At 39.5% G+C, this 27,633-nt stretch overlaps 1 protein-coding gene across 1 annotated transcript in view; it reads right to left on the bottom strand.

Moving 5' to 3' along the window:
* The window catches only part of LOC109031155 (protein SCAI), a 33,531-nt gene extending 5,898 nt beyond the window's left edge, over positions 1–27,633 (bottom strand). Inside the window, exons 1-12 of the mRNA XM_019042510.2 lie at positions 27,137–27,633; positions 21,718–21,813; positions 16,056–16,142; positions 15,516–15,614; positions 14,439–14,535; positions 13,306–13,463; positions 6,235–6,328; positions 5,589–5,708; positions 4,647–4,806; positions 4,134–4,223; positions 3,510–3,600; positions 1,244–1,398 (exon numbers count right to left, since the gene is read on the bottom strand). Coding sequence (XP_018898055.1) covers positions 1,244–1,398; positions 3,510–3,600; positions 4,134–4,223; positions 4,647–4,806; positions 5,589–5,708; positions 6,235–6,328; positions 13,306–13,463; positions 14,439–14,535; positions 15,516–15,614; positions 16,056–16,142; positions 21,718–21,813; positions 27,137–27,234 — 1,345 coding nt within the window. The 5' untranslated portion in view covers positions 27,235–27,633. The remainder of the gene's footprint in view (positions 1–1,243; positions 1,399–3,509; positions 3,601–4,133; positions 4,224–4,646; positions 4,807–5,588; positions 5,709–6,234; positions 6,329–13,305; positions 13,464–14,438; positions 14,536–15,515; positions 15,615–16,055; positions 16,143–21,717; positions 21,814–27,136) is intronic.

The following is a 27,633-nucleotide window of genomic DNA, read 5'->3' as shown; positions in this document are numbered from 1 at the left end:
ACAAGGCGCATAAGAGCAGTTTTTGAAAAAAATTGAGATATTCATGAACTCACCTAAAACTAGTTTGAAAGTATATTTTATGAACAATTCACAACTAAAATCCAACTATAAAGCATCAAAAAGTGAGTTTAAACTACCTTTCCGCCGTAAGGCTTCATATTATTTTGAAACTTTAAACACGTATTTCTTGAAAAAGAAAGAACTGCACTTATGCGCCTTGTCCTCCAAAGCCTCTCAATTTTAGCTCCCTCCCTTCTTTAAGTAGCCAAGAAAACATTTTGATGTCAATTTTTTTTTCTTTTTACAAATTGATCATGCTGATACTAGATTTCTTATCTGTTTAATCTAGTTGCCAATATACTTTGGAAAATTCAAACTGTTTAAAATTAACGGGTTTAAAATTTTAGAGTTTGTTTGTCCTGATTTCCGGAGTCTGTCTTTAATTAAAATCGGGCCTCCACGTTGCTCTCAAAATTTAATTTTCAGTTAATTTTTGGATTCAAAGTACCCGAGTCACAAGAGATAAAAGTTTTGGCCCTTTTTTAAAACCAAGCAGCCTTGGACTGCATATAATGAACCTACGTACAATAATTTGAAGTAGGTACTCTCATTTTTACGTCAAATCATTGAAAGGAATATTTTAGGTTTGCCCATAATCAGTAGGAAAATGTCCGTCGAGACGTAATGATATCATTAATTTCAATGAAACAATTTATTAGACCATGTCTTAAGATCTATCTTATTTATTTTCATTTCATTTTTTAAAATAGTGTACATTGTGGCGGCGATTGTTAAAAATTCTGATTTTTTTTCTCTTTGAAATAATAAGCAGGGATATTTTTTAAAGTTTTCATAAAACAGCATCGATTTCTAAAAAAAGAGCATTACGTCTAACACTCTCTGAATGAGATGTGTACAATCAACTAACTAGCCAATGGCAACAGTTGATGGTGTCTGGTGGCTTGAACACAACTGTTGCTGCTTGAGTTTGACGTATGTGTACGTACGTGTTGCATCTTAAAAAAAAATCGGGCGTATTGAGCGTTGGCTGCATGATCGGTTTCTGCAATACACCTCACATTATATTTTCCTCACCTAAAATTGCAAACATGCTTTTCAAATGCTGTACAGACGGATTATACTTTCTTAGATAAGTTATCGTTTGACATAATAAGCATTGGACTTTTCTTGTTTCTGAACTCTTATCTCAAAGGATGAGATGGAAAGTGAATGGAGAACTTACCGAGGAAGTTTTCAGGAATATTTTGAGGAGACATGAGCACTACGAGAGGTTGGCCAAAATACCTCGGTATATTTTCGAACACAAAACTATTGTCAGAATCGATTATCACAAAAAAAGGTTTCCTAGTGAATGGGTAGAGATCACCAGGATATAGGCTGTGACAAGTAGAGAAAGCAAAATAAATGCGCATTAGTGAATAAAAAGCTGCAAATCGTATGATAAAATCAGCGCAAATTTTTGCAGAATGGACATGCACTTAACAGAATGTTAAATTAATGTCTCAGACCAAGAGTATCTGACAGACGATGATCATAAAAAAAAATTGCGTGGTTAGAATCACAAGTGAAATGTTAATTTTTCGGCAAATTTTTAATGCAAAACCTGAATTGTGGTGCTAAAATCTCCTTCAAAGTTTAAAGAAGCCTTATCTGCAGTCTTGATGACAAAATACTTAACTATAGAAGCTCTAACACCGCCTTAAAAATTATTTCAGTGTCAAAGTCGAGTATAATAGCAGAGAAAATTGACGAATACTGTTTCATTTCCAAAGAGGACGTACTTAAGTAAAAGTTACCTAATTAATTTATTTAGAGACATTCAGAGTCTTAGACTATTAATGTCTTTACAAAGAATATGAAAGATGGGTGCATATAAAAAAATTCAGATTTTCAAATTAAGGGAGGCGAAAAGTTTCCATAGTGAAATAATCCACATGTTGAAAGTCACCTGCGCGGTTGGAGGACATTTCGTCAACGATTTTTTGTACGATAAGTATCTTGAGTTATTTTGCGAGAAAAGATCTATACTCTTAAAGGATGCCTGTCATTCTTAATACGTTCAATTTCGTATAATACTGTTCAACACATCTGTTGTGAAATAGTTGCTTCAGGCTCCACCGCACGGCGGGCGGGCGGTCAGGCCGCCTCGCGCGGTCAACGCGCATTAGCGCCTACAAACCTAAGTGGATACTTCAAGCATTGTGCAATGCGTGAAGTATCCACTTAGGTTTGTAGGCGCCAGTGAGCCTCTCGCGCTGGCAGCAGTGCACGCCGCGCCGCTCCGCTCTGTTAGGCTTTAATATTTATACTCGCATAGTCATCGTTTTTTAACTCATGATTTTGAAATGTTTGCACACTTTGCATTGATTATTCTCATTTAAATTGATGGGAAAAAATATGTACACATTTATCAAAGGAGAATAATAATATAATGTGTGTTTTTTAAATATTGGTGGTTCCGTGTCAAATTTAATGATTTCCAAAACGCTTTGATTTTTTCTTTTACATTTTGTGCTTTTATTGTGCTGCAGCGAGGTGTACGCGCAACCAAACGCTCAAAATTTGACGTATTTGACTCTAAATGATCGATGTACAAACGGGGTTAAAACTAAAGATTTGCGTGTTTCTTGGTTTTTTCCCCTCTTTTATTTATTTTTCTAGTTTCTGTCGGCACAACTGCGGCTCACTGAGATTAATGTCGCTTGGAAAAGGTTTTACAAATATTTGTCACGTTTTAAAAATATAAATGTTTTCAAAATGAAGTAATAATTTCGTAAAGAAGAAAAAAGTACTTTACATATATAAGGTATATAGTACATCGAATATTTTAAGGATAAAAATAAAACCAAATATTCACCGATGACAATTTAAAAAGATGATTCAAAGGGAGAAAGTAATAACATTTCATTCCGAAAATGAGCAACTATAACACCTCCTTCTCTCTCAATTTCTGATTTCCATCTTGTCAATATTTTACATACGGACTAAAATATAACGCTTGGACCAAGTCACCGTTGCTCATTTTACGTGTGAGCGTAAACTACTGGACAAAGAAGGTGTGCGGACAAAAAATCGTTGACAAAATGTCCTGAAACCCACCTGCGCAGTATATGTATCGACGGCGTAAGTCCGCAATCACATCTCGTTTCCGGTGTCTGAAAATCACCACCCCTATGTTATTTTTTTAAAGGAGAACAAATTGACATCATTCCTTAAAGTTTTTGCAGAGTTTTCTTCGCACAGAGAAGAAAAATCACGGCAGGTTTAAAGAATTGCCGTCGAGTAGTTTTCCGTTTAAAAACTAAAGTATGACAGGAAGTCTGAGACGCCGCAAACCGAGTTATGTGATCGTCGACTTACACCGTTGGTATGCAAGTTTGCATTGTTGACAAAATTGAAAAATGTTTGGGCCTCCCTCCTCTTCTTCTTTCTTTCCAAGTGACTTTTATTTTATGAAGTATCAGAAAGCACAAGAGAAAAATTCTTACCAATGCATTTCCTTGAAATGAATGCCTTTTTTCATATTAGCGTCTACATCTTTTCTACAGCTTGTACGAACTCCACCTAAATCGTATCCCACTAGAATGAAAAGAAATCGGAGTATTAGGATTGTATTGTGTCCCATGGACTACACTTTGCAATATGAAAGCACTATTTTTCACTCATTTTTGAAACAATGTATGTGTCATTATGCAGCTAGGTGCTTTTGTTGATGAGTTAGAAACAGTAAAACAGGACATTGTAAAATTTTGTGTTAAAAGACACTGGCCTGCTTTGAAAAACGCCTTCAAAGTATTGGGTATGCAAATGAATAACAGTTTTCTTTTAAATGTTTTGAAGCGCCCATAAGTGTGAGTCATTTGGCAGAAATAATGTATTAAATAGTGAGAGGTGCGAAAAAAGGCGCTTTTACAACAGAATGTAAAATCAAACCTATACCTATACGTAGGGTTTTTTTTTTCTTTCTCTCTTTGTTTTGGACGTCTAAATAAAATAATGCGCGTCTCATGTTTCATAATTAGGAAATATTGAGGGTAGATAGATATTATGCCGATGATAGATAAATGAGAGGGCATAAACATAAGATCAGAATTGTAACAATGAGTACTTACTATCCACCGGATGCTTGGAAGAAGAAGAAAAAGAGGCATCAGCCGAAATGTAAAGTAAGAGAGCACCATTGCTTGGCAGTTCTTTGAAACCTGAAAATCCAAAAAAGCAAAATTACAGTAAAAATGAAGATGGCTATCAATAGTATCATGTATGGCAATGTCAATCCTGTGGGTACTGAAAACATACACACTTATAAACTGTTAAGCCTAAAATTTAATGAGGAATTTCTTGATATTTGTAATATTCTTGAAATATGCTTCTTTAATAATGTTACAATTGAGTCCTCGCACAAAAGGTAGCTGAATCGAGGGACTTGGAGGACAAGGCGCATAAGTGCAGTTTTTGAAAAAATTGAGATATTATTGATTTCAAGTAAAACTAGTTTTGATGCATATTCTGTGAAAAATTCGCTCCCAAATTCCAATTTTTAAACATCAAAAGTCAGTTTGAACTTTATAATCGCAATAAGGATTCATGTAATTTCGGAACTTTGGGGGGAAGGGGGTAATTACCTGATGCTAAAAAGACCATAACGTCGCTAAAAGTAGGTTTGTATAAAAGGTACTTATGAGGATTTTCTCTCTTATGAGGCCTATCGCCATTCTCGTGGCACGATGACATAACTGGATAGCCGGCACTGCCTTTTGTACTTGACACAGAATAACTTTTATCCTGAAACAAACGACAAAATCAAGATTTAATGTAAGTTTTATAGTTCGTTGCTCATAGTATGCGTTGTGTGAGGTTTTTTTTTTAAAAAAAGAAAAGAACAATAGCTGCTCTTTTCTGGCGCAATTTTTCTTTATAAAAAATCGCAACACGATGAGGGATTATCACATTAATAGTTTAAAATTGTGTTATGTGCGGTTTCCTTGATCAAGACATTAAGCATTTCTTGCTCGGCATGATATTTAGAAAGAAACAAGCCTAGCTAACTCCTAACGCCGCACACCAGATCGAATCGACCAGAGAGGTCGGACATGGAATTTTCGACTAAAACCGCAAATTTTAATGTTTTTTTCGTCATGTTCTAAATTTGAAGGGGTGCCTACAGAAGAAAAATTCACGAGCAAACCGATGGAATCACGTTTAAAACCTCAAAGTTTTATATAAACGGAATTATAAGCGTTTAAAGTCTCCAAATTTTGTCCAACCTCTCCTATTGACACGAGCCACTGTGCGCCGTGTAAAATTAGCGCTAGATGTACCAACTGCTGGTGTGCCTTCAGCTCTTTGCATGTGCAACAACAGTTATCATTGAGGTAGAATATTTGCAGACCGGCCGGGAATTTGAAGGCAATACTTATTTTGATCATACCTGGGCTAACTTCCTCTCAATGTTAATTTTTTTTATCATAATCGGACGTATTTATGCTAAAAGGAACTATGTCTCACGCAAACCCTGTACACATAGTTCCTTTTAGCATAAACACGTCCAATCGAAAAATACTTACAAAAGGTACTCTAGAGGGCGCTGGAGAAGAATCATAAATATGATTGTACTCGTCTTGAGGCTCTCTTTCAAAAGTCTGTAGCATTCTGAACATGTCCATCGTCAGTTCGCTAAATTTTACCTGAAAAATCGGGACAGTATAAATGAAATGCGCCTGTACAAAGTCTATAGAAGAATTAGATTAGACATATTAATTTTTAGGAAACCTTAGGCGGATCCAGCAAATTGGCAACATTGTCTTTTCTCCATTTAAACCTATGGAAATCTATCGATTCTGGAGGGGCCAGGTGCTCCGACAAGAATTGATTATTTAGTATAGGTTTAAATGGAGAAAATACAATGTTGCCAAATTGCTGGATCCGCCTCAGAAAATAGTTTATTTTATATTTCGTGCGGTGTTTGGTCATACTCTTGGAGACTATGATAATTTCCAAACTGTGTCAGTATCAGTAGTGTTTTATGGTTTACCAACATTTTAAATAAATTATAAAGAAGGAATTTCCAATATTTTGACAATCACATTTTTTTTCTTCTAATTTTACAATAAATGTCCAGTTTGTTGAATAAATATTGATTAATGCCTTTTTAATGACAACCAACAAAAAGTGGTAAAAATTTTATCGAGGTAAAAAAAGGATAACATTTACCTGATCACTGCAATTTCCTACGATGAGAATTTCCTGGAGAGAGTAGCACATCATGGGTGTTCTCTCAACGGGGGGTGTGTTTAAAGCACTTAACCTAAGGAGAAAAACGAAAAAATTAATCAGGAAAGCGTAAAAACTATGTACATAGCTTATTTGGCAAACTGTGGTTTTAGGGACGAATGCTCTTTACATGATATTTTTAATACATTATCCAGGACAAATGGAGCAACACAAGGATTATGGTCTCCCGCGATTCAGACGTTGGAGGGGAAAACCAGCGTGATCACATGATGATGACACAGCGTCCCAGTCCACGGGTCCGGACCACATGTGTACTCTATAATTTATTAAATTATTCAATAATAATTTGGTACCAAGCAAGATTCGCCTCTCTGACTCTCTGCGTCATGCTGAAGGAACCCATGGAACATATTTTCGAACTGTGGGCCAGTATTTTATTTTCGGAATTTCAACCTCTGGGAGTTAACTCTATTTCCAGATCAAATGTCTTTGCACGTCATTTCCAGCATTGAACCGAAAATCATAATGGAAGAATCAGAGTTGCATATCTTATATTTGTTGAACGCAATATTCGATTCTTTAAACTTTCAAAAATTTACTGGAAAAAAAAAAGAATGAATAAAGTAGTCGGTAGCTCGCACCATTCAACACTCTGGCACAAAAAAGTATGTACCAATTCTTTACTCGCAAATCGTCGCTCCTACGACATAAAGGTGTAACTACGCAGGCGTAAATTATGCGCCCCATCGTCCTCATAACTACTGCTTGGTGATTCTTACACTGTTGTTCCACCATTTAAATCCATCAAAAATATCGATTATAGGTGAGGGAAGCTGCCCCACCAGGAATCGATTGTTTTGCATACATTCAAATGGAGGAAAGATAGTGTTGCCAACTTTCAAGAGTCGCCATTGTAACTACTCGCACGTGCTTTCCAGGGCATAGGTTAAAATGCAAATGCCCTTGCAAGTCAGCGGCGGGGTGACATAAGCTGCCTTAAGACAGAATTCTACATATCGACGGTACAAGTCGGCAATCATATAACTCGTTTGCGGTGTCTGAAAATCTCCGCAACTATGTTATTTTTTCAAAGGAGAACAAATGGACATGATTCCTTGAAGTTTTTTCAGAATTTTCCTCGCACATAGAAAAAAAATCACGGCAGTTTTAAAGAATTACCGTTGAGTAGTTTTCCGTTTAAAAAATAAAGTATGACAGGAAGTATGCGACGTCGCAAACCGAGTTATGTGATTGCCGACTTTCACCGTCGATATGCAACTATTGCAACTCTGAAGCGGGGGCTTTGTATAACTGATGAAATGAAGGCGAATCGCTTTCTAAATTCTACCTTTAGACATAGGCGGTTCTAGACCTTCATGTTTGGGGGTGCCCAGAGGTGAAAAATGTCGGAGACCGGTCCCGAAGGGGAAGGTCGCTCAGGGGAGGCCTAAGTTTCGGCCCTCAAGTTTTATCCCTTTCCTACCATCCTTTCTCTTTTTCTCTCCTTCCTTTCTACTTAAATACCTATAAATTCAATGTAGAAAATTTTTAGCAAAACTTTCCATCAAAACTACAATCTTACCATAAAAAAACAGTAGAATCTTTGTAAAACACGGCTATCAATATTAATTCTGTTTAAAACATTTTCAATTAATTGCTGGGATTTTTACTCAGTGTGAGCGAATGCAGAATCTTTAAAAGCAGTATAATTTGGTCCTTTTTATATTAAATTCTATACTGGTTAAAAAAGCAATAAATAGAGGTGAAGGAAGAAGAAGGCCTCTTTCACGGTTCCGGTAACCGCACTTAATTTTTGCTTGGGGGTGCCCGGCACCCACTGGCACCCCCGTAGAACCGCCTATGACTTTCTGGCGCTACATCCAGGGCCGGATTTAGAGGAAGGCCATATGGGCCGCGGCTCTCGGCGGCAAATTTTGCGATTTTTTTAGATATAGGCAAAGAAGAAAATCGGATTCAGAAAAAAACAAGCAGTAACTCCAGCGCACTGCCGCTGGATAGCGGCTCTGGGCCGCTCATATCCAAGACATATACAGGGTGTCTCACGAAAAACGAGCCACCTTGAATATCTGCCGAACGCGTCGGAATTTCGAAAAACGGTAAAAGACGTGTTCGTTTATATTGAGGGGGACACCTTTTGGCGTATTTGACATTTTCCCAAACCTCGGGAGGGGCGCGGGGCGGGGGGTGCCCCACCCGTAAGTCGAACTTTTCAAATGGCACCCTACTTTTTTATTTCAGAAATCAATTTTACGCAAAAAAACAAGCCACCCTGTCCAAACCGAATGTAAATCGGACAATTTTTCAGTGATTGACAGAGTTTGAAACATTTTTTTCTATGCTCTTTTCAAAAATTTCCCACGCCCAATGGAATTGCTGTATCAAACCAAACTCTCCGCCAAAAAAATCTTAAACATTGCACTTTCGATAAAAAAATCAAAAAAAATCTGCTGCACTCGAAATCTGGAGCTCGCGGAGCCCTTCTTTGCGACATTAAAATTCGTTATACCGAACATTTCCGAGGGGCGCTCATCGGGAGGGTGTAGTAAGTTTTAGACAAGAATTATTAATCTTTTTTCTGAAGCATAAGAAACCGTGCCCCTGAAGAGGCAGTTAAGTAGAAAAACAACGCACCGCGGAAAAATAGCGTCCTCAGAAGTATCAAGGTCCGGCTCAAGTCATTGACCCCCCCCCCCCCCAAAAAAAAAAAAGCTAATCCATTTGTTTTTCTACTTAACTGCTTCTTCATGGACACGGTTTCTTATGCTTCAGAAAAAAGATTAATAATTCTTGTCTAAAACTTACTACACCCTCCCGATGAGCGCCCCTCGGAAATGTTCGGTATAACGAATTTTAATGTCGCAAAGAAGGGCTCCGTGTGCTCCAGATTTCGAGTGCAGCAGATTTTTTTTGATTTTTTTATCGAAAGTGCAATGTTTAAGAATTTTTTGGCGGAGAGTTTGGTTTGATACAGCAATTCCATTGGGCGTGGGAAATTTTTGAAAAGAGCATGAAAAAAATGTTTCAAACTCTGTCAATCACTGAAAAATTGTCCGATTTACATTCGGTTTGGACAGGGTGGCTTGTTCTTTTGCGTAGAATTGATTTCTGAAATAAAAAAGTAGGGGTGCCATTTGAAAAGTTCGACTTACGGGTGGGGCACCCCCCGCCCCGCGCCCCTCCCGCGGTTTGGGAAAATGTCGAATATGCCAAAAGATGTCCCCCTCGATATAAACGAACACGTCTTTTTCCGTTTTTCGAAATTCCGACGCGTTCGGCAGATATTCAAGGTGGCTCGTTTTTCGTGAGACACCCTGTATAAACTACTAGCCGTCACGCCTAGCCGGGGAGTGCCCCTGGACCCCCAGTTCCTCGCTTCGCGATGAACATGCGACTCGTTCCGCGAGCCGCCCCTCATAGCTATTAACTTTTAACAGAACGAATTTACTTTTTTTTTAACGAAGTATGGTGAATAGTGGCGAATATATTATCTTTGTCCTCATCCACAATCAGCAGACTTTAGCATTTTAAGCCACGGGCGCCATCTTGGATTTTGAAATTTTGAAAATCTGACCGAAAATTCGAGTTTCCCGTTGTAATATACCTCCGGATACCGAGTTTCACGAAAATCGAGCGAACAGGAGCCGAGATAGCATTTTAAGCCACTTCAGTCATTTCGGATTTTCGAATTTTGAATTTTTTGAATTTTGACAGATTTTGATTTAAAACGCGTGATACTCAAAATCGAAGCTCAGATTCGGAGTCCTCGTAAAAAATCGATGCGATTGCATGTATCATACCCTGACACCGAGTTTCACAAAAATCCATCGAACAGGAGCCGAGATAGCATTTTCAGCCACGTCCGTCATTTCGGATTTTTGAAGTTGGAAAATGTGACTTAAAACGCGTGATACCCAAAATCGAAGCTCAGATTCGGATTCCTCGTTAAAAATCGATGTAATTTCATGTATCATACCTGAGCATAGCGTGGAGGAAAGAGACGCAACGTAGGCATACCGATTCGAGCATATGAATCCAACGTGGCAACATGGGTAGTGCTCAGTGGGTCAGCGGAGGAGGAAGAACAAGAATTTATCGGAAGGAATTCCTCGCGACGAAACCGAACGCTCAGCCGGCGCTAACCGGCGCCTCCCCGTTCGGTTTCACTCGGGCGATCGGCGCGGCGGCGTAGTTCAAACGGGGAGTATGACAGAATCTATACGCGTCGTTAAACCTTTTTCCTTCACGCTATTCTAACATATGATACATGAAATCTCATCAGTTTTTCACGAGGAATCCGAATCTGAGCTTAGATTTTGGATATTAAGCGTTTTAATCTATTTAAATTCGTAGGAGAAAATTACAGAATTGTCCTTGAAAATTGATCACACATTAGTGTTTTTATACGTCATTAAGCCTCTTTCCTTCACGCTATTCTAACATATGATGCATGAAATCGCATCAGTTTTTCACGAGGAATCTGAATCTGAGCTTAGATTTTGGATATTACGCGTTTTAAATCTATTTAAAATCGTAGGAGAAATTACAGAATTGTCCTTGAAAATTGATCACACATTAGTGTTTTTTTACCCCGTTTTTCTTCTGCGTTCACGTAATGAAATTAGACCAACAGTTGACTCATTGACTAGTCTAGCCTAATCCCCCAGAATTGGTTTAAAGGGCGAACGATTTTATCAGATAAGATGTGCGGTCCTAGTTTCCGGGCAATTGCGATTTGATGGAAGCTGCGATGAGGAGGAACGGAAGATATGCGAAACTCGGGCGGATATTAAGTGAAAAACCAGGAAGGGGAAAGCCGTTCTTCCCGAAAAATTTGTGCTTGGGCCAACTTATGTGGTCACTGGAGCATTGTATAGGAGGTTGCGGGAAACTATTTTTTTGCAGCAACAACCAATTGGATTGCATTTTGCAAAAAGGAACTAAGAGCATTTCAATGTTGCTGGGATTGTGCAACTTTGGTACAACAACCGAGGTACATTCTTTGCAAAAAGTAAACTTTACGACGGTAATTTTCGTCTTGAATTCATAGTTTATTGGGAGTAGAGGTGAAACTAGTTTAGACGATCGTTTATGTTTGCAAGGTAAAAAAAGTTGCACAATCTTAGCGACATTGGAATACTCTTGGTTCCTTTTTGCTAAATACAATCGAAGTATTAAAATAGTTTTAATCATAATCTTGGCTCTTATAAGTATGTTTTCAAGGTGAGCTTTTCTCTTGATAATAGATGTATAAATGTTAGTTTTATTTCAAAATTAAGTTTTTAATTTAGTCAAAGGCGACAAGTTTTCTTGAATTCAAAAATTCCCCGAATTTTCAGATGTTGACAAAAAAATCCCTGTTCTTATTTTCAGTGTCTTTTTGGCAAGGTTTCCGATAAAAACTCTAATCACGGATAATTCTTAAAGCGGATCCAGGGCCGAATCTAGCGGGTGGCCATATGGGCCGCGGCTCATGGCGGCAAATTTTGCGACGGATTCAGAAAAAAAATCACAAACGACAAAAGGAGACAAAACCTCTCATTTTCTGAGAGTATAGAAATTTTTAATTTTGTCGTCTTTCGGTGATACAAAAGGCAGCACCTTTAATTAGTCGAGTTAAGAGAGAAACCAAACACGCAATTTGACCGGTGTTACCACCTCTGATTGGCTCAGCCATCTTAGGCTGAATGGAGCCCTTAGGACCCAAAAATGGCGGACGCCATAAATTAATGTGATGCAAAATGACTGAAAATGTAGTTTTCTTTGCTTATCGTAACGAGAAATTTAATCAAATGCACTATTGCGACTTCTTTACATATTTTTAAGGCTAATCGTGTGCAATTTTTGAGAAAAATTATCTGAGATGTAGTAAGGTTGGCAGCAAGTGCGGTTGGTGATAACCGTCGAAAGTTGGCAATGACCCCCCTCCCATCCACAAAAACCAAAACAAGGCACCGCCATTTTTGGGTCCTAAGCCTCTCCATGGGGCCCAGTGGCCATACTCTCTCAATATAGGTACTCTAATAACGAGGACTTGAGATGAAAAGGAGTAGCCCTCGGTGCGGCGGTGGGCATATAACACATATTAGCGCCTACAAGACTGCATGAATACTTCACGCATCGCGTCAAATACAGTGCGGTCAGCGTGAAACGAATAGCGCCTACAAGGCTACATGAATACCTCACGCATTGCGTCAAACACAGTGCGGTCAGCAGCGGTCGGCGTGAAACGCATAGCGTCTACAAGACTGTAGGAATACTTCACGCATTGCGCCAAACCCAGAGCGGTCAGCGCGGCGTGGCGGCGGAAGTTAAAATTATTAAACCACATTAATGTTTGTTCTTGCATAGTTTTTACGTTCATTTCTTACAAATGGCCTTGTTCACACAGAGATAGGTTTACGGAACTTAACTTTTGCGCAAAGTTCCTTGAACTTTTGCTAGTAGTGTTGACAAGGCTTTCGCAAAAAATGTGTCCGACGCGAGTAAACGCGTCTCATGCACCTTTCCCTCTCCGGCACGTTCACTTGATGGCTTTTATTGATGTTTCAAAACAAATGAGAAGGGGGCGGCAAAATACAGGCGGCCAATGGGTGGCAAATAGGTAAATCCGGCCCTGGCTACATCAAATCATTATACATGTAGCGATTAAAAAGGTAATGTCATAGTCACTGTTTGGGTCAAATTCGATATAATGATACTGACGGAAAATTCCTTCAGTAAACATCGTGACTAATTTTTCTGAAGAGCTCTCCAGATTTCCAGATTTTTTTTAGAGCTTTATTTGGTTATTCGTCAATGAATTCTAGAACCAACCAGAAGTGGTACTGTTTTTTCGTGCGAAAAATCGAAGCATATCGAAATTCTCAGGTATATCAAAGAATGGAATTGTTGGTTCGACAATAACAGGCGCAAGTGTGTCTCGTTGAATTTTCCTCTATAAACACATTTGGGAACCAGGTAAATTATGGGGATTTAAAAGTAGTGCAAATCTCTGTCAGCTTACGCAAGAAAATCTGGTCATGGACTCACCTATGAGATAAGAATACGGTATTTGCCTCAGACTGCAAGATACTGACGACTCCATCAGCTTTGATAAATGATTTTATTTCGTCTAAAACTAGAGCCCATTCAAGTTGGTCATCTGGCTCATACGTGCTAGCATAATCTACAATTTGTTTATCTAGTTCCTGAAAAATAAATTAATAAATTCGTGAAAAACGAACAACCTATTTATGACTCATATTGTCATTGTGTCATTTTCTCTTATCAGAGTTTTATATGAAGTATTTTAGGATCAATTATGTGTTCAATGGAAGGGGCAAATCTTGACTAAAATCGCAACTAGAGTTGTCAATGACCAGTGTTCGAAACTCACAGGCGCCAACGCGCCAAATGCGCCTAAAAAATGAAGGCTCTGCGCCAACGTGGCCCCTAAAAAATGAAGGTTCTGCGCCAACGTGGCTCCTAAAAAGTGCCCCCCCCCCCAAAAAAAAAAAAAAAAAAAATTCTAAATTTTCTGTTTGGTGATTTTTCGAAAGTTACAAGTTACAGCTACTATTTTGTGTAACTTAAACATCTTGCATCTGACTTTTCACAAAATGCGCCGTGATATATTGGCAAAAAGTCAATTTGGTGCCTAAAACATCTTCAATGGCCCCTAAAAATTGAGCTTGATGGGCCACATGGCTCCTAAAATTTTAAGGTGAGTTTCGAACACTGTCAATGACATTACGTAGTAGCCTTTAAACCTACAATTAAATAAAAAATTACCGGCAGTCTAATTTTACAAAAGATTTGCTAAAATTCTTTGATAAATTATGATTAAGGAAATAAATTCATGACGTATCTTATGGTCTGTGGTATTTGAAACAGATCGTTAGTGAGCTAAAGTCTTGTTCACGGGCCGAATTTAAAAAAAAATCAGAGCCAACACCTCAAAGACAAGATTTTTTTCTTTTCTCTTTTTTCTCTCTTTTTTTCTGCTTTGCATGCAAAGAAAACCATCAGCTTTTACTCGCATTATTCATTCGTAAAGTTCTGACAAATTATTATTAAAAGCCACACACGTCATTTCTCAAAAATTAAACCAATATTTTTCAATTAAAAACGTGTAGTTTTGAGGATTAGAGACTGATACATAGTCACAACAGAAATTTACTCACCGAAACAAGTTCTCGAACTAATTTCATTCTTTTTAATAAGAGGCAAACAACAATGAACCTTGCATAGTACCTTAATTTCTTTACCATTAAATCAGACCTAGAAATAGAAAGACAAATTATGTTTGAAAATTATTCGTAGGCAGCACGGAGATGCATATTGGGAACATTCATAAATTACGTGACACTTTTTCGGCATATTTGACCCCTCCCTCCCCCCCCCCCCCCCAATGTAACTCTTCCTGACGCAACCTCGGACTCAGTCTCTATACCAAACATTCTGAGGAATTATGAAAGAATGACCTAATTTACTAAAATATATACGTTTAAATGGAAAATGTCGTCCTATGACATCGTAAGGTGGTACATTTTCTCACTTTTAATTTATCTTTCTCCTCTTTCCCGAGTAAGAAAAAATTGTAAAAAATACTGTGAGCTCAATTCGACAGTACTTTCATGAAGAGCTATAAATTTTCTCGAGCAAACGCCTCAATGACTCTTCAATGACCCTTTATGACTCTAAGTTACTTTACTTATCGACGGTGAAACTACCAAACCACGTATCTCGGTTTGCGACGTCGCAGACTTCCTGTCATACTTTATTTTTTAAATGAAAAACTACTTAACGTCCAGTCTTGAATATTTATGTGATTTTTCCTCTTCGTGCGGAGAAAATTCTGTGAAAATTTCAAGGAATGATATTGATTCGGTCTACTTCCAAAAAATGAAATGTGAGCGTAGATTTTTAAACACCGCAAACGAGATACGTAATTTTGGTAGTTTCACCGTCGTTATAGTGCCTCTAAGTTGGATTCTTATTTGACTCGATCTGCGGCTTAATTTGCTCGAATTATCTTCAACTTGACAACAGAACATGTAGGTATCCAATAGGTAGTATATGATAAGGTTGGAGACGAGAACGTCCATGAGAATTGTAAGATGGACGATTCATTTTCCACCGCGAACGCATGCTGTGTGCAATGGTTACTTCACCGGTTCATTTTTTTCAAAGGGCAACAATGTTGATGGGCTTCGGTCAAGCTTGTAAAAACCACGAGAGACTGTGATTGTGGAACTTACCTATCCTCTTTGGAAGCTCTTGAATAGTAAGCCCGACTTCTAATCGCGGCATAAAAGGAGAACGCCTCGTTTAAATAGTTAGTTTCGCTTGTCCTTAAACTGAAACAGAGTAGGAAACCGTTAGTTGCTTCTCCGTATATTGAGAGGAGTCAGGAAGTCTGAGTCATTATGAAATATTTTTCAAAGATTTATGAAAACGATCCGCTCACGTATATAATATCGAGCAAAGTTTTATTTTTATCGCTGCGATCGTAAACATGGTTTTCCCGCACGAAGCAGGTGCAATGGTGCATCGATGTCAAAAGTTAGGAAACGTGCATCTCAACTACAACCTCTAAATATTTCCGATTAAGTTTCATTTTTCCTACAAAAGAAAATCAACCGAAAATAAAAAAAAAATCATAAAAAACTGAACAAAAATCAATTAAATTGAAAAAATTAAAACTAAATTTAAAAAATTAAAATTAAATTGAAATAATTGAAATTTAATGTAATTTAATTTACTTCACTTTAATTTTAATTAATTATGGAAATACTTACTAATAATGATAATATAGTTGACCAATTTTGGAGGCTATTTCTCCTATCTGCCACCTTTTAAGTCCATATTTTGAATCAAGAATTTGCCTGAAAAGTAAAAATGCAGTTAGATTTGCGTGCTTAGTAAAAGAACAGTTAGGCGCTAGTAGATTATGAAAGTCACACAATCAGGGAAAAAGCGAATTAGACTCATAAAGTATTTAACGTACTAGTTTAAGATCGCCCCGCTAAAGCTAAATTGAAATGTAGAACATATCCAAAATACTTCCTTTCAGTGAACGGATTTTAAAGAGAATCCATATTTCCCACTAATGCCCAATGCTTCCCAAAGACGGTCATTGGAGCAAGAAGGTCAAGGCGGGGGGGGGGGGGGGGAATTGGAGCAAAATTGAGTTTCATCATTAATATTGGAATTAGTAATCTTCATTTTTTCATTTTGCAGAGAAAAGTTTAATTTCACGGGACAACAGATTTTCAAGCGATTATTTCACGGTATTTTATAATAATGCATTAGTAATGAATATTTAACGCTACAGTTGATTATACCGGACAAATGTACGGAGAAAAGTTTCTGATCGAATGCTGATTCATTTTTCGTTTGCTTTGCATTCTTGCCTCTCACGAAGCCTCGTTCATATGCATCAACCACATTTTCGATGTGAGGAAAAACTGATCTAGAACCAACTAGGACTAAGTATGTAGGATCTAAGGTTAGATGGGGGTTAATAACCTGCCATGTAAAAGGCTTTGAAGCTTCTCTTTACATGTTATCATAGCTCTTTGATGATACTATGAACTCGCGGTAGCGTTAGCCGTTAGGATGCTTCTTTGAAAAACTGTGTGAGCGAAGGGTCATGTATAACGCCGCTTATTCATGCGTTTAATTTTCTCTCATACGAGAATTACATTTATCGGTCAGTGCAGCAAACTACCGTACCAGTTCTCAACGCGTCTCAGTCCATGAGGATTCTTACAGAGAATTAAGGTATAGAAAATGGACGTAATAACTTTTTTTTATTATTACTATTAAAGTCAATAAATTTGCAATCTTCAGTTATGCATCTTTCTCGGTGTCAAAGAGTCTTCCTTCTGCCTGTAAAATTAGTCGAAAATAGCTATCAGTCTGTGGAATGGCGATAAGTGATGTAGAACTTTTTAAAATAACAAAAATTGAGGGACTTGGAGGACAAGGCGCATAAGTGCAGTTTTTGCTATTCAGAGAAATACGTGTTTGAGGTTTCAAAATCACGCGGATCCGTAGGGCGGAAAGGAAGTTCAAACGGATTTTTTTATGCTTAAAAATTGTAAGTTGGGAGCGAATTTTCCACTGAATATGCATTAAGACTAGTTTCACTTGAAATCATTAATATCTCAATTTTTTCAAAAACTACACTCCCGCACCTTGTCCTACAAGCCTCTCAATTATTATCATATATATAAGCTCCAAGACCTCCTAATTTTGCGTAACTGGTGACGCTTAGTTCCAGCGTTCTACCGGGCCGATTTTAATGATTTTTGCGGCTATCAACGGGCAATTGTCTCTAGATAAGCCAACTCTTTTCAGATTTTCAAAATATGGCCCAGGTTTTTTTATATTAAGTGGTAAAGTTGCGAATTCTCCCATTTAAACAATGTAAATTTATACTGTTTGTCATAGTTCGTTTGAGCGTTCTACCGGGCCGATTTCTATGATTTTTGCGTGAATCGACAAATAATAAGCCCTAGATGAGCCCGCTCTAATCAGATTTTGGAAATAGGACCCAGGTTTCTTTAAAATCACGTTATAAAATTGAGTGAATTTACGGAATGCTCCGGGACTGCTACCACTATGCGCGGGAGGATGCGCAGTGGTCGAGAAGGTTGCGCAGTAGCTGGGTAGCCTGCGCATCAGCTCTATACTTATCTACACAAAATTCACGCCTGGCATCTTCATATGAGCGGTGGCCGAGTCTTCTAAGACGTCGGATGCGTCCACGTGAATCATAGTGTGGGTCCGATCCCCGACTCCTGACTAATTTAATTATTACCTGATTATCATTGTTCGTTGTTTTACTGCAATATTTCATCAAGCAGTCATTCCAAAACGCGTCCTTTTGATTTCAAAAAAAAAATTTCTTTATTCATCAAAACCAAAAATTATTTCATTCTAAAAGTAAAGTATACCTCATATCGTAATTTGTTAGGGGAAAAATAAAATCAACATTGATAAGGGGTAAGAGGGTAAAAATAGGGCCGCGAAGCGGCCCATATGATTGATGGCGCGGAGCGCCTTCAGGGAGTTGGGCCGCGTAGCGGCCAGGGGGCGTAGCCCCCTAGTAATAAAATATTTTTCCAACGCCGAGTGCAGTCCAGTGAAACCTGCTGATAACAGAATATCACGGGACCGATACAGTTTTCCGTTAACATCAGGTTTCCGCTATGAGCAGGTATATTTACATGAATTCATGTACAAGGGGACCGGAAAAAATGCCCGTTAAGATCAGTTTTTCATAATACAGTGCATAAACGACTTTGTTTTCCTCAAGGTCAATTCACAATCACTTGTGCACCCCCTCCCCCCATATATATATTTTAAAACTAATACAATATACAAAATAATCTACTCGATCATTATTGCGGTACTGAGAATTCTCATTCTGTTTATCACACATATCTTCAGAATCAAATCGGTCACTGAATCATCGCAGTTGTCAACAAATGTTAAAAACAGAGTGTAAGGGGTGGGCGACAATAAATTGTTGGTTGTCTCTAAAAGCTTGAATACCTTTAGTATCCGGCGCCTATCCCATCACTCAATTATCAGTAAAACATCGTTGCCAGACCACCGTCATGTCACGCATTAAAAATACCGACTTGGAGAAGATCACTTTAATGGAGGACGGAAATCTTCATAACGGCTTTCAGTTCGCCTTCATAATTTTGAGATGCAGCATTGCGTACATACTTTCGATATTAGTAACGTTGCGTAAGAAATTGGACTTCATTTTGCCTTGAGGAACTACAATTTCCGGCTCATCCGTTAAAACTATTAATGCATTGGGAAATTAATGGTGCAACTTCGCTTCGAAACCGAGCTATGGATTGTGGTTCCAAATTGCCAAATTTAGGCCAATTGGAGGTCTAAAATTGAGCCATTTTTTCCAGAAACGAAAAACAAGCTTCGCTACGGTGCGGTGCTCAAATTGAATCAAATTTTCGTATATATTTAGTTTGTAGAAAATCAAATAAACGCGCCTCCAAATTATTGTTTTGGGAAAGTAGGTAAAAATACAAAAGATTTTCGGGGACAAATTCTACCAGGGCTATTGAATCGTTCCACTGCAAATTACACACTAAATTGCAGCACTTCAAAGTCCATGCATTATTTCTGCGAAGAATGGCTAAGTGATGGATGTTTTGGCATGGCTTGTGGACGTATTCTCAATTAGCTAGAAAAACGCCCGTTGAAAATTCATGTAATTCGATGGCATGGATATTTCATTTCTCTTCTTTGCTATTCGACACGCCAGGAGTTTACCTTGTGGGAGGTCATCAAAATTGTAAACACAAATGTAGTTATTCATCGGAAGTACGAGTATTGGTTCGACCTAAATGGGCAATTTACCGTCTAGAGTTTTTTTGCAGCACCAGAAATGTCGAGGAATTAGCGGCACTATCAGGGGTGTATGGCAGCATTAATGGGGGGACTTAGCAGAGTGAGTCTTTAAAGTATCTTATCTCTAGGGGCCGTTTGTAAGATCTCTTGTCAACCTTTGGTCACCAAACCAGTGGTCAGAGTCTGATCAGCAGTTAATCTGCTAATCAGCCTAACTACTGGTTTGCGAGAGAGAACAAAGGTTGACCGGGACTTGACCTGAAGAAAACCGGGAGTCATACGCACCTACCTCTGGTCAGGCTCTGGTCAACTCAAACCACTTTGACAAGCACCTGACCAGAGGTTTTACAATCGTTCCTTAGCAGAGTGAGTCTTTAAATGGACGTATTTCTGTCAAACGGAACTATGTGCATTATGACGTGAGCCCTGTCATGCCTATATACTTATGGGTCTCAGGGCTCATGCTTTAATGCACATTGTTCCGTTTGGCAGAAATACGTCCAAATTATCTTATCTCTAAGCCAAACTTAACTTAAACACTTTGGGGAAGGTAGCAGTAGCAGTGTAGGAATACTAACATACACCGTCACCGGGGCTTGGATGCGGTGCTCCCATTCCATGTCCGTCAAAAGTTCCGGAATGCGGAACCTATTTGCTCCATCCATGATCGTTAAAAGTTCCGGGATTCCTTTTGGATTTTTTCAAAAGTTCCGGAAAATGAAAAATATCCGGAACATTTCAGGAATCTCAAAAGTTCCGGGAAAAATCCAGTCAAATCTCAAAAGTTCCGTATTCGGAACTGGTTCCGGGAAATGGGAGCACTGCTTTGGATGGGGGAGGTGCACTGAAAAAAAATTCTCGGCGTTTTTACCAAGGTCCGTTGGTACCTTTACCATCTCACTTTGTTTTACCAATTATTGGTAATTTTACCAAGACAGACTGGTAAACTTACCTAAAAACCGGTATTTTTACCGTTTTTTCAGGTAAGAATACCACTTTTATTGGTAATCAATTCCCGGCAACTTTGCCATTTTATCTCGGTAATTCTACCACAATCGATAAAAAATATTGGCGTTTTTACCAAGGTCTAGTAAAATTACCGAGAAAGTTCAATAATTTTACCGAGATTTCTCGGTAAAATTACCAATTCCATAGATGGTAATTTTACCAAGAAAAAACTGGGATCAAATAGAACCCTGAATTCTTGGTAATTTTACCATTTTCTTAGTAAATACACCGAGATTTTTTTTCAGTGGGAGGTGCTGATAATTTTGTCCTCAAATGTAGTGTACACGTGCGATTTGACACTGTGGATTGGCCGCTGTTGGTGGGAAGGTGAGCTCGTCGTGGCGCAATCCACAGGTGGCCGGGAGATCCTCTCAATCCGCTGCGCCGCGACAATGGGTGGACTTTTGCCCTTTCGGCTCGGAGACAATGGGATCGGTGAATAATGAAAGAGCGCCTGCTCAACTCAGTGCTTCAGTCGCCACCTACATTTCCCAGAAACGCACGGCTTCGCAAGTTGCCCCCCTCCCCCCCATGGTCACCCTCGCCAAACAAGAATGAGCTTTCAGCGAGAGGGCGCAATCTCAATCAGAGGTTTAAAGTGAGCTATCTGCTAAGATAATGGATTCGGTCCAGAGCGCTATGCTATGTGGCACATATGAAGTTGCCACAAATGGCGATATCGACGGTGCAAGTCGGCAATCACATAACTCGACAGACTTCCTGTCATATTTTATTTTTTACAACGGCAACTCTTTAAAGCTGCCGTGATTTTTCTTCTCGGTGCGAAGAAGATTCTGCAAAAACTTCGAGGAATGATGTCAATTTGTTCTCCTTTAAAAGAATAACATGGAGGCCGAGATTTTCAGACACCGCAAACGAGTTATGTGATTGCCGACTTACACCGTCGATATGTGACTGTCCAAGGGGAAACGTGCCTCAGTCCACGAAGACTTAGGGCCGTATTCCTCGTATGGAGTTCTTCTCAATAATTAGAACCATCCTAAGTTACTAATGTGACAGAAGAATCAATGAAAAAATCGTAGAGGGCTTATAACTTACCTATGTTGTTGCTGAAATTTCCACAGTTTTGTGTAAATATCGAATGTCCTACCAAAGTAGGCTTGCCATTGCTTGTGTCCGTATTGTGGTAAATCTCTGGAAGATAATAAAAATGAAAAAAGTAAGCCCTCCGTGTGAATTGAATAAAAATCATGTGTAGCACCTAGCCCCCTAAATTTTAGGGTATACCAAAATCACTTTCTGTGCATAGGGGTACCAGAGCCGGATTAAAGGGGTGGCCACATGGGCCGCGGCCCATGGCGGCAAATCTAGGGGCGGCAAATTTTGCAATTTTTTTAAATGTAGGTATAAAAAAAATCGGATTTAGAAAAAAAAAATTACAAACGAGAAAAGGCTACAAAATCTCTCATTTCCTGAGAGTATAGTAATTTCTAATTTTGTCGTCTTTCAGTGATACAAGAGACAGCACCTTTAATTAGTCGAGTTAAAAGAGAAACCAAACACACAATTTGGCCTGGAACGGCGCGACTTAGGGAGAAATGATGACGAGGACTTGAGATGAAAAGGAGAAGCCCTCGGCGCGGAGGTCGGCATGTAACACATATTAGCGCCTACAAGACTGCACGAATACTTCACGCATTGCGTCAAACACAGCGCGGTCACTGCGGTCAGCGTGAAACGCATAGCGCCTACAAGACTGCGTGAATACTTCACGCATTGCGCCAAACACGGTGCGGTCGGCGCGGCGCGGCGGCGGAAGTTAAAATCATTAAATCAAATTTTGTGTTTGTTCTTTCATAATTTTTTTCGTTCATTTCTTATGAATGGAAGGCCTTGTCCATTAGAGATAGGTTTACGAAACTTGACTTTCGCGCAAAGTTCCGTGACCTTTTGCTAGTAGTGTTGACAGGGCTTTCCCAAAAAATGTGTTCAACACGAGTAAATGCGTCTTATGCACCCCTCCCCCGCTGGCACGTTCACTTGGTGGTTTTCATTGATGTTTCAAAACGAATGAGAAGGGGGCGGCAAAATACAGGCGGCCCATGGGCGGCAAGTAGGAAAATCCGGCCCTGAGGGGTACCATAGATCAATGCCCTCCATGCCGAGTTTGAATGTAATTGAACGAATGGTTTTTAGAATTGCCTGTGCACAGAAGTAGGAGACGCTTGACGGATGGACATACATGTTTTTTAGTATGGTTTTTTGACTCTGTGCACCGTAAAACGCCTTGTCGAAATGATGAAATTTCAATTTTCTGCTTTTATTTCTCTTTCTTTAGATGGCAATTTCCTTTACCCGCGAGGAAAGTGAGCATTGCGAGCAAGTAAAAAATAAGATTATTAAAGGAGATGAGCCTGAAATTTCATCATGGATCTTTTAAAGTAACACGTCTCATTGGATATGAGCAGAAATGTTATTCGGAAAAGCCCGGCCGTCCTCTAAATTTTAGTTTTGAAGCGGTAAAAGCCGGGGTGAAATTGCATCGCAACGAACCAAAGTCTCATTTGACAATAATTTATTCGGTTACTCAAGAATAGTTGCACATTTTCTTTAGAAATTTAGTAAGGCTTTTTTGTGGCTCGGTGAAAATGTCATGACATTACTGGGAGCGGTAGCGACCCCGTCAAGTCTATGGAGATCTTCAACCGAGAAAAGAGGAGCCGCTACTGTATTTTACTCGAACCCGTTCAACTTTTGCGTAATTTTGAGATAACTCCGCGGAAACTTAACGAAACTCAAAACCCTTTGCACCCCGGCTAGTCTCATGCACACACACTTGTTGAATTGCAGCGCGATTGCAACCTTTGGCTTTCAGCCTTTCATTTACCCTTTAATAGGGAGTTTTTTGTGTCCAGTAGTCATCAAAAGGTCATTTTCGGAGATTTTTCGGAGTCCATCCTCTCCCGAAGTTTTGGAGGAAGTGATGTTCCTGAGTGCAAGCTGTACATCTATTCTGCCGTGCTTAGGAAGAACGCCGTTTGTACATCCGAGAGTTGCCGAAAATTCCTCGATAAATAATGTATTTTTAACGACATTCATGCGCATTTTCTTTAAAATGTTCGAATATTTTAGATTAAATCGCGTACGAAAGTGTCTGAAAATTTCGGGGGAAAAAATATTCACAATTTTCCCTGTGAATTCGGTTTTCATCGAAAGAAATTTTGCAACGTCCGAAGGCTCATACAGTGTTCTTCTTCAGCACGGCAGTATTTTTTTTTTTTGTTTTTTTTTTTTTTTTGAGTTTTGTGGCTTCTATTCCTTTGTTCAAATTTTTTAGGAATCTAAAGCCATCTATAGACAAACACGGCATTATTAAAAATAACCGCAAAACTAGCTTTTCTGGTATGTGGGTCAGCTCCCTCCTTTTGAATTCGATCCAATTTGACCCCTGTCTACTGATTAGCATTCATCCTCGAGCCCATCGTACGACTCACCACAGCCAGGCTTATTCATTTTGCATCACAGTTGCATGTGCTTCGTGTCGTCTCATGCAGCCCCCTCCGCTCCTCCAGAGGCGGCTCGTTCCCATCACCCCTCAGCAGTAAAAAAAACGGCGAAATCTCTTGGAACAGTACCAATTTCGGGCGGCAGCGGGGGCATGTTTTATGAATACCCGCAAAGTAATTGATAAGAGAAGAGGACCCCCCCCCCTCTGTCCCCCTCGGCGATGATATTAGCCGCTTCAAATACTGCCGTTTCCGCAACGCGCGTCGGGGTGCGCCACGGTGCACCAGTGCGCTCGTTTTCGGACCCAGTGCGATTGTCAGGGCATCGCTTATCATTATGAGGCGCTGTTGCCAAAGCTCCGGGGAAATTTCTCTTTATTTTTGTGTCGGGGTGAAAGTAGAACGTTCACCGAAAAAAAAATGAAGTTGATTTAACATTCAGGATGTGAAGAAAGTGTGCAAGAACTTATAAAAAGCTGAATTACCCTCTACAGCAGTTAATTTAGCAATGGCAAGATGTAAAACTAACTGTTGGATAATGCTGCCGTCCTAAGGAAAAACCTAAGGACCTTCGTCAGGTGCCAAATTTACTTTGATTAAATACGAGTTTTCAGAAAAAATCGTGAGCATTTTCCATTGAATTTTTTCCGAAAATTTCAGGAGGAAATATACAAACTCTCCTCGAAAGTACATTTCTTATACGCGGAAGTTCGGCAACTCTCGAATGTTCATACGGTGTTCTTCCTTAGCACGGCAGAATGGATATTGATGTCAAACCACTCAAAAACAAGGTTCTTCATTACTGTGTTCCAAGAATTCTGCTCCTTCTTATTTTTTTTTTTTAAAAAAAGAACAATACTGGGACATTTTCGGAGAAATCTTTTGAAAGAGCGAAGGAAAAACTGTTCAAAGTTTTGTCGAATAACGCTCATACCGTAACTTTCAAAAAAAAAATCAAAAGTTACTTTTTTATTTTTTTATAAAAAATGACCAGTAAAAAGCAAACGGCTAGCATTATGGAAGTTTCAAATAGAAAAAATGAGAATCATTCCGTCTTAGTTAACATTTTCAAAGATAGGCAGTATCTAGGATTTATCATGCGACGGTTTTTTTAAAATGAATTTTGTGTTTAGTTGTAACGATTCAAGTTTTTAATTGATCCACCAAAAGGTCAGATCCGTCAAAAGCACGCACCTGCAGAATCTCTGAAATGATTAAAATTGATTATACCTAAATAAAAATGTAAAATGGGCTCAAAGATACCTCAGTGGGATTCCGATAAATCAGTTAAAAGGGACCTCTTATGTATGTTAAAACTTGCCAAAATTGGTCCTTTTGGTATGCTCGAGGGGACAATAAGGGGCAATCGCCCCCTCACCCTCACGGTCAGTCCACCTCGGATTGATTGTGGCGCGATGATATTGATTAAGATTCGGAACCAACGACTTGCAAAATTCCAGTCGTACGTAAACAAAAAGAATCGTTGAGCTAATCAATCATGTATACATGCTCACGAGTTAAAAGTCTGAGTTAGGAACAGAGGAAATACATTTCGAAGACACCGCACTCTCTGTCTTTTCAGAGTGCAAAAGTTATTTTCGAGGACCAACAATTATTTCCGCCCAATGACCATTAATAAACAACTTGTGGAGCAAGCAACTGTCTTGGTCAACCCAATATCTATATCTTTCACATCGTTGGGATAGAGAAACGCTTAATGAACCTCTTGTCAATTATTTTTGCCGCGATTCATAATGCGGAAGTAGTATTTTGAAAAGAAAACATTGAAATAGACTTGCAAAGGCATCCTAATACTTTCACGTTATTTGGCCAATAAATGTCGATTTAAAACGATCAGATGATGGGACGAAAGATGAGCAGGCCGCAGTGCGAAAAAAAAATTGCAATTCATTCGAATTTTACTGCAATAACTTTCAATAAGAGGAGCCCCTTCAATTAGGCGATAGGCAACATACACAACATTCTACTACAGAAGAAATCATACCACGTAACGTAACCACAGTTCATCGCATCTTGTGTTCCTTGCACCTTAACTTTCACGAATATCTTTCATCTGGTCCGTGTCCGTCTGAATTGATTTGGTGGGAATTGCAGAGTCTCTAAAATGCATCGTCTCCGGTCAGAAATGCATTTATGCACGGTCAGAAATGCATTTATGCACTGCCTGCAGTTTGGACCAAGAATCAAGCGCCGAGAAACTTTATCGATGATCGTGATGAGAGGCAGGAGTGTTCGAGTATTACATTCGTGTACTAACATACAATTTCACGAGGGTCTGAACTTGTTGATGGACACATGACGAGAGTAACAACTGTGGAATGAAGATATATTGGTGTAGCCAACTCACCACACCGTTCCGTCTACCAGTTTCATATTCGATGATCTCAAACAACGCTCACGATAAGATACGAGATGGTAGTCGAAATTTCTTCGTAGATAAGGTAGGGGAATTTTAGACGGTGCGTTGGCAACCCTTTCAGTGACTAGGTCTTTGGCAATTTTAAGAATTCGGAGCAATATCACTCTAGTAAAACGAATCATGCTGCTATAATCCTGTTCCATATTGATATCTTTTTAATATCAATGTCGCACCATACTGATTTAGGAAAATCGGCGCGTTGCCAACATGCTATCAGCTCAGTATCGAAACGAGGCTTGGTCATCGGTGTGATGTCATTCCGTCATCATCTGATATCATGTTGACTTTTTGGTGATATCACCCGCTAATTATGGCTCCAGGCCAATCTAGGATGAGGATTAAGTGCCTTTTTTCATCACGGAGGCAGTATACTGGGAGAAAGCGAGCAAAACTTCCGAAAAAGAGCTTTTTTCGATGAGAGGGGCAAGTGTATACATTTATCTTATCACCTCCCTAATCACTGTCTTGTTGATTCGACCCCGTCATCTGATTCCATCGATAATACAACTATCCTCCAGGGGTGAAACGATGTTGAGATAAGTGATAAGGGCTTATCACGGAGTCCACGTACCTGAGTCCGTTGAAAAGCTGCTTGGACTTCTCGAGCAGGTGGCAGAACTCGACCACGATTTTCTTCTCTTGGTCATCCATCATCGCGCCCGCGACCATGTCTCCAGCACCATCGCGGCTACCTGGCCATCGCCCCGGGTCGAGAAGGCTCCATCGAAACTGAAACGCACCGACTTCACCAGGACACTTCACTTCATCAGGATTTCGGCGACATTTTCCGACTGGAAGTAGGGTTACTGCGAATCTGTAATACGAGAGGGAATAGGGTGGCGTACGAGGGGTGCGCGCGTGAGGGTGAGTAAAACTTACGTGGGAGGGCGGCAGCGATAGCTCGAGCCCGCGCGAGTCGATCGCGCCCTATCGACCTTTCTCCGTGAGCCCTCGATCACGCAAGAGTGCACTACCCGTGTGGTTCATGCGTTAAGTGTGCACGGAGTCATCTCTTGGAGGGCTACTCCGCTGGTCGCTGCGACCCATCGGTCTCGCCTACGTGGGAGT

Source organism: Bemisia tabaci, chromosome 3, assembly GCF_918797505.1.
Source record: "Bemisia tabaci chromosome 3, PGI_BMITA_v3".
Classification (NCBI taxonomy): Eukaryota; Metazoa; Arthropoda; class Insecta; order Hemiptera; family Aleyrodidae; genus Bemisia; species Bemisia tabaci.
The sequence above is the reverse complement of the archived record's forward strand: the minus strand, read 5'-3'. Positions and strand labels throughout refer to the sequence as shown.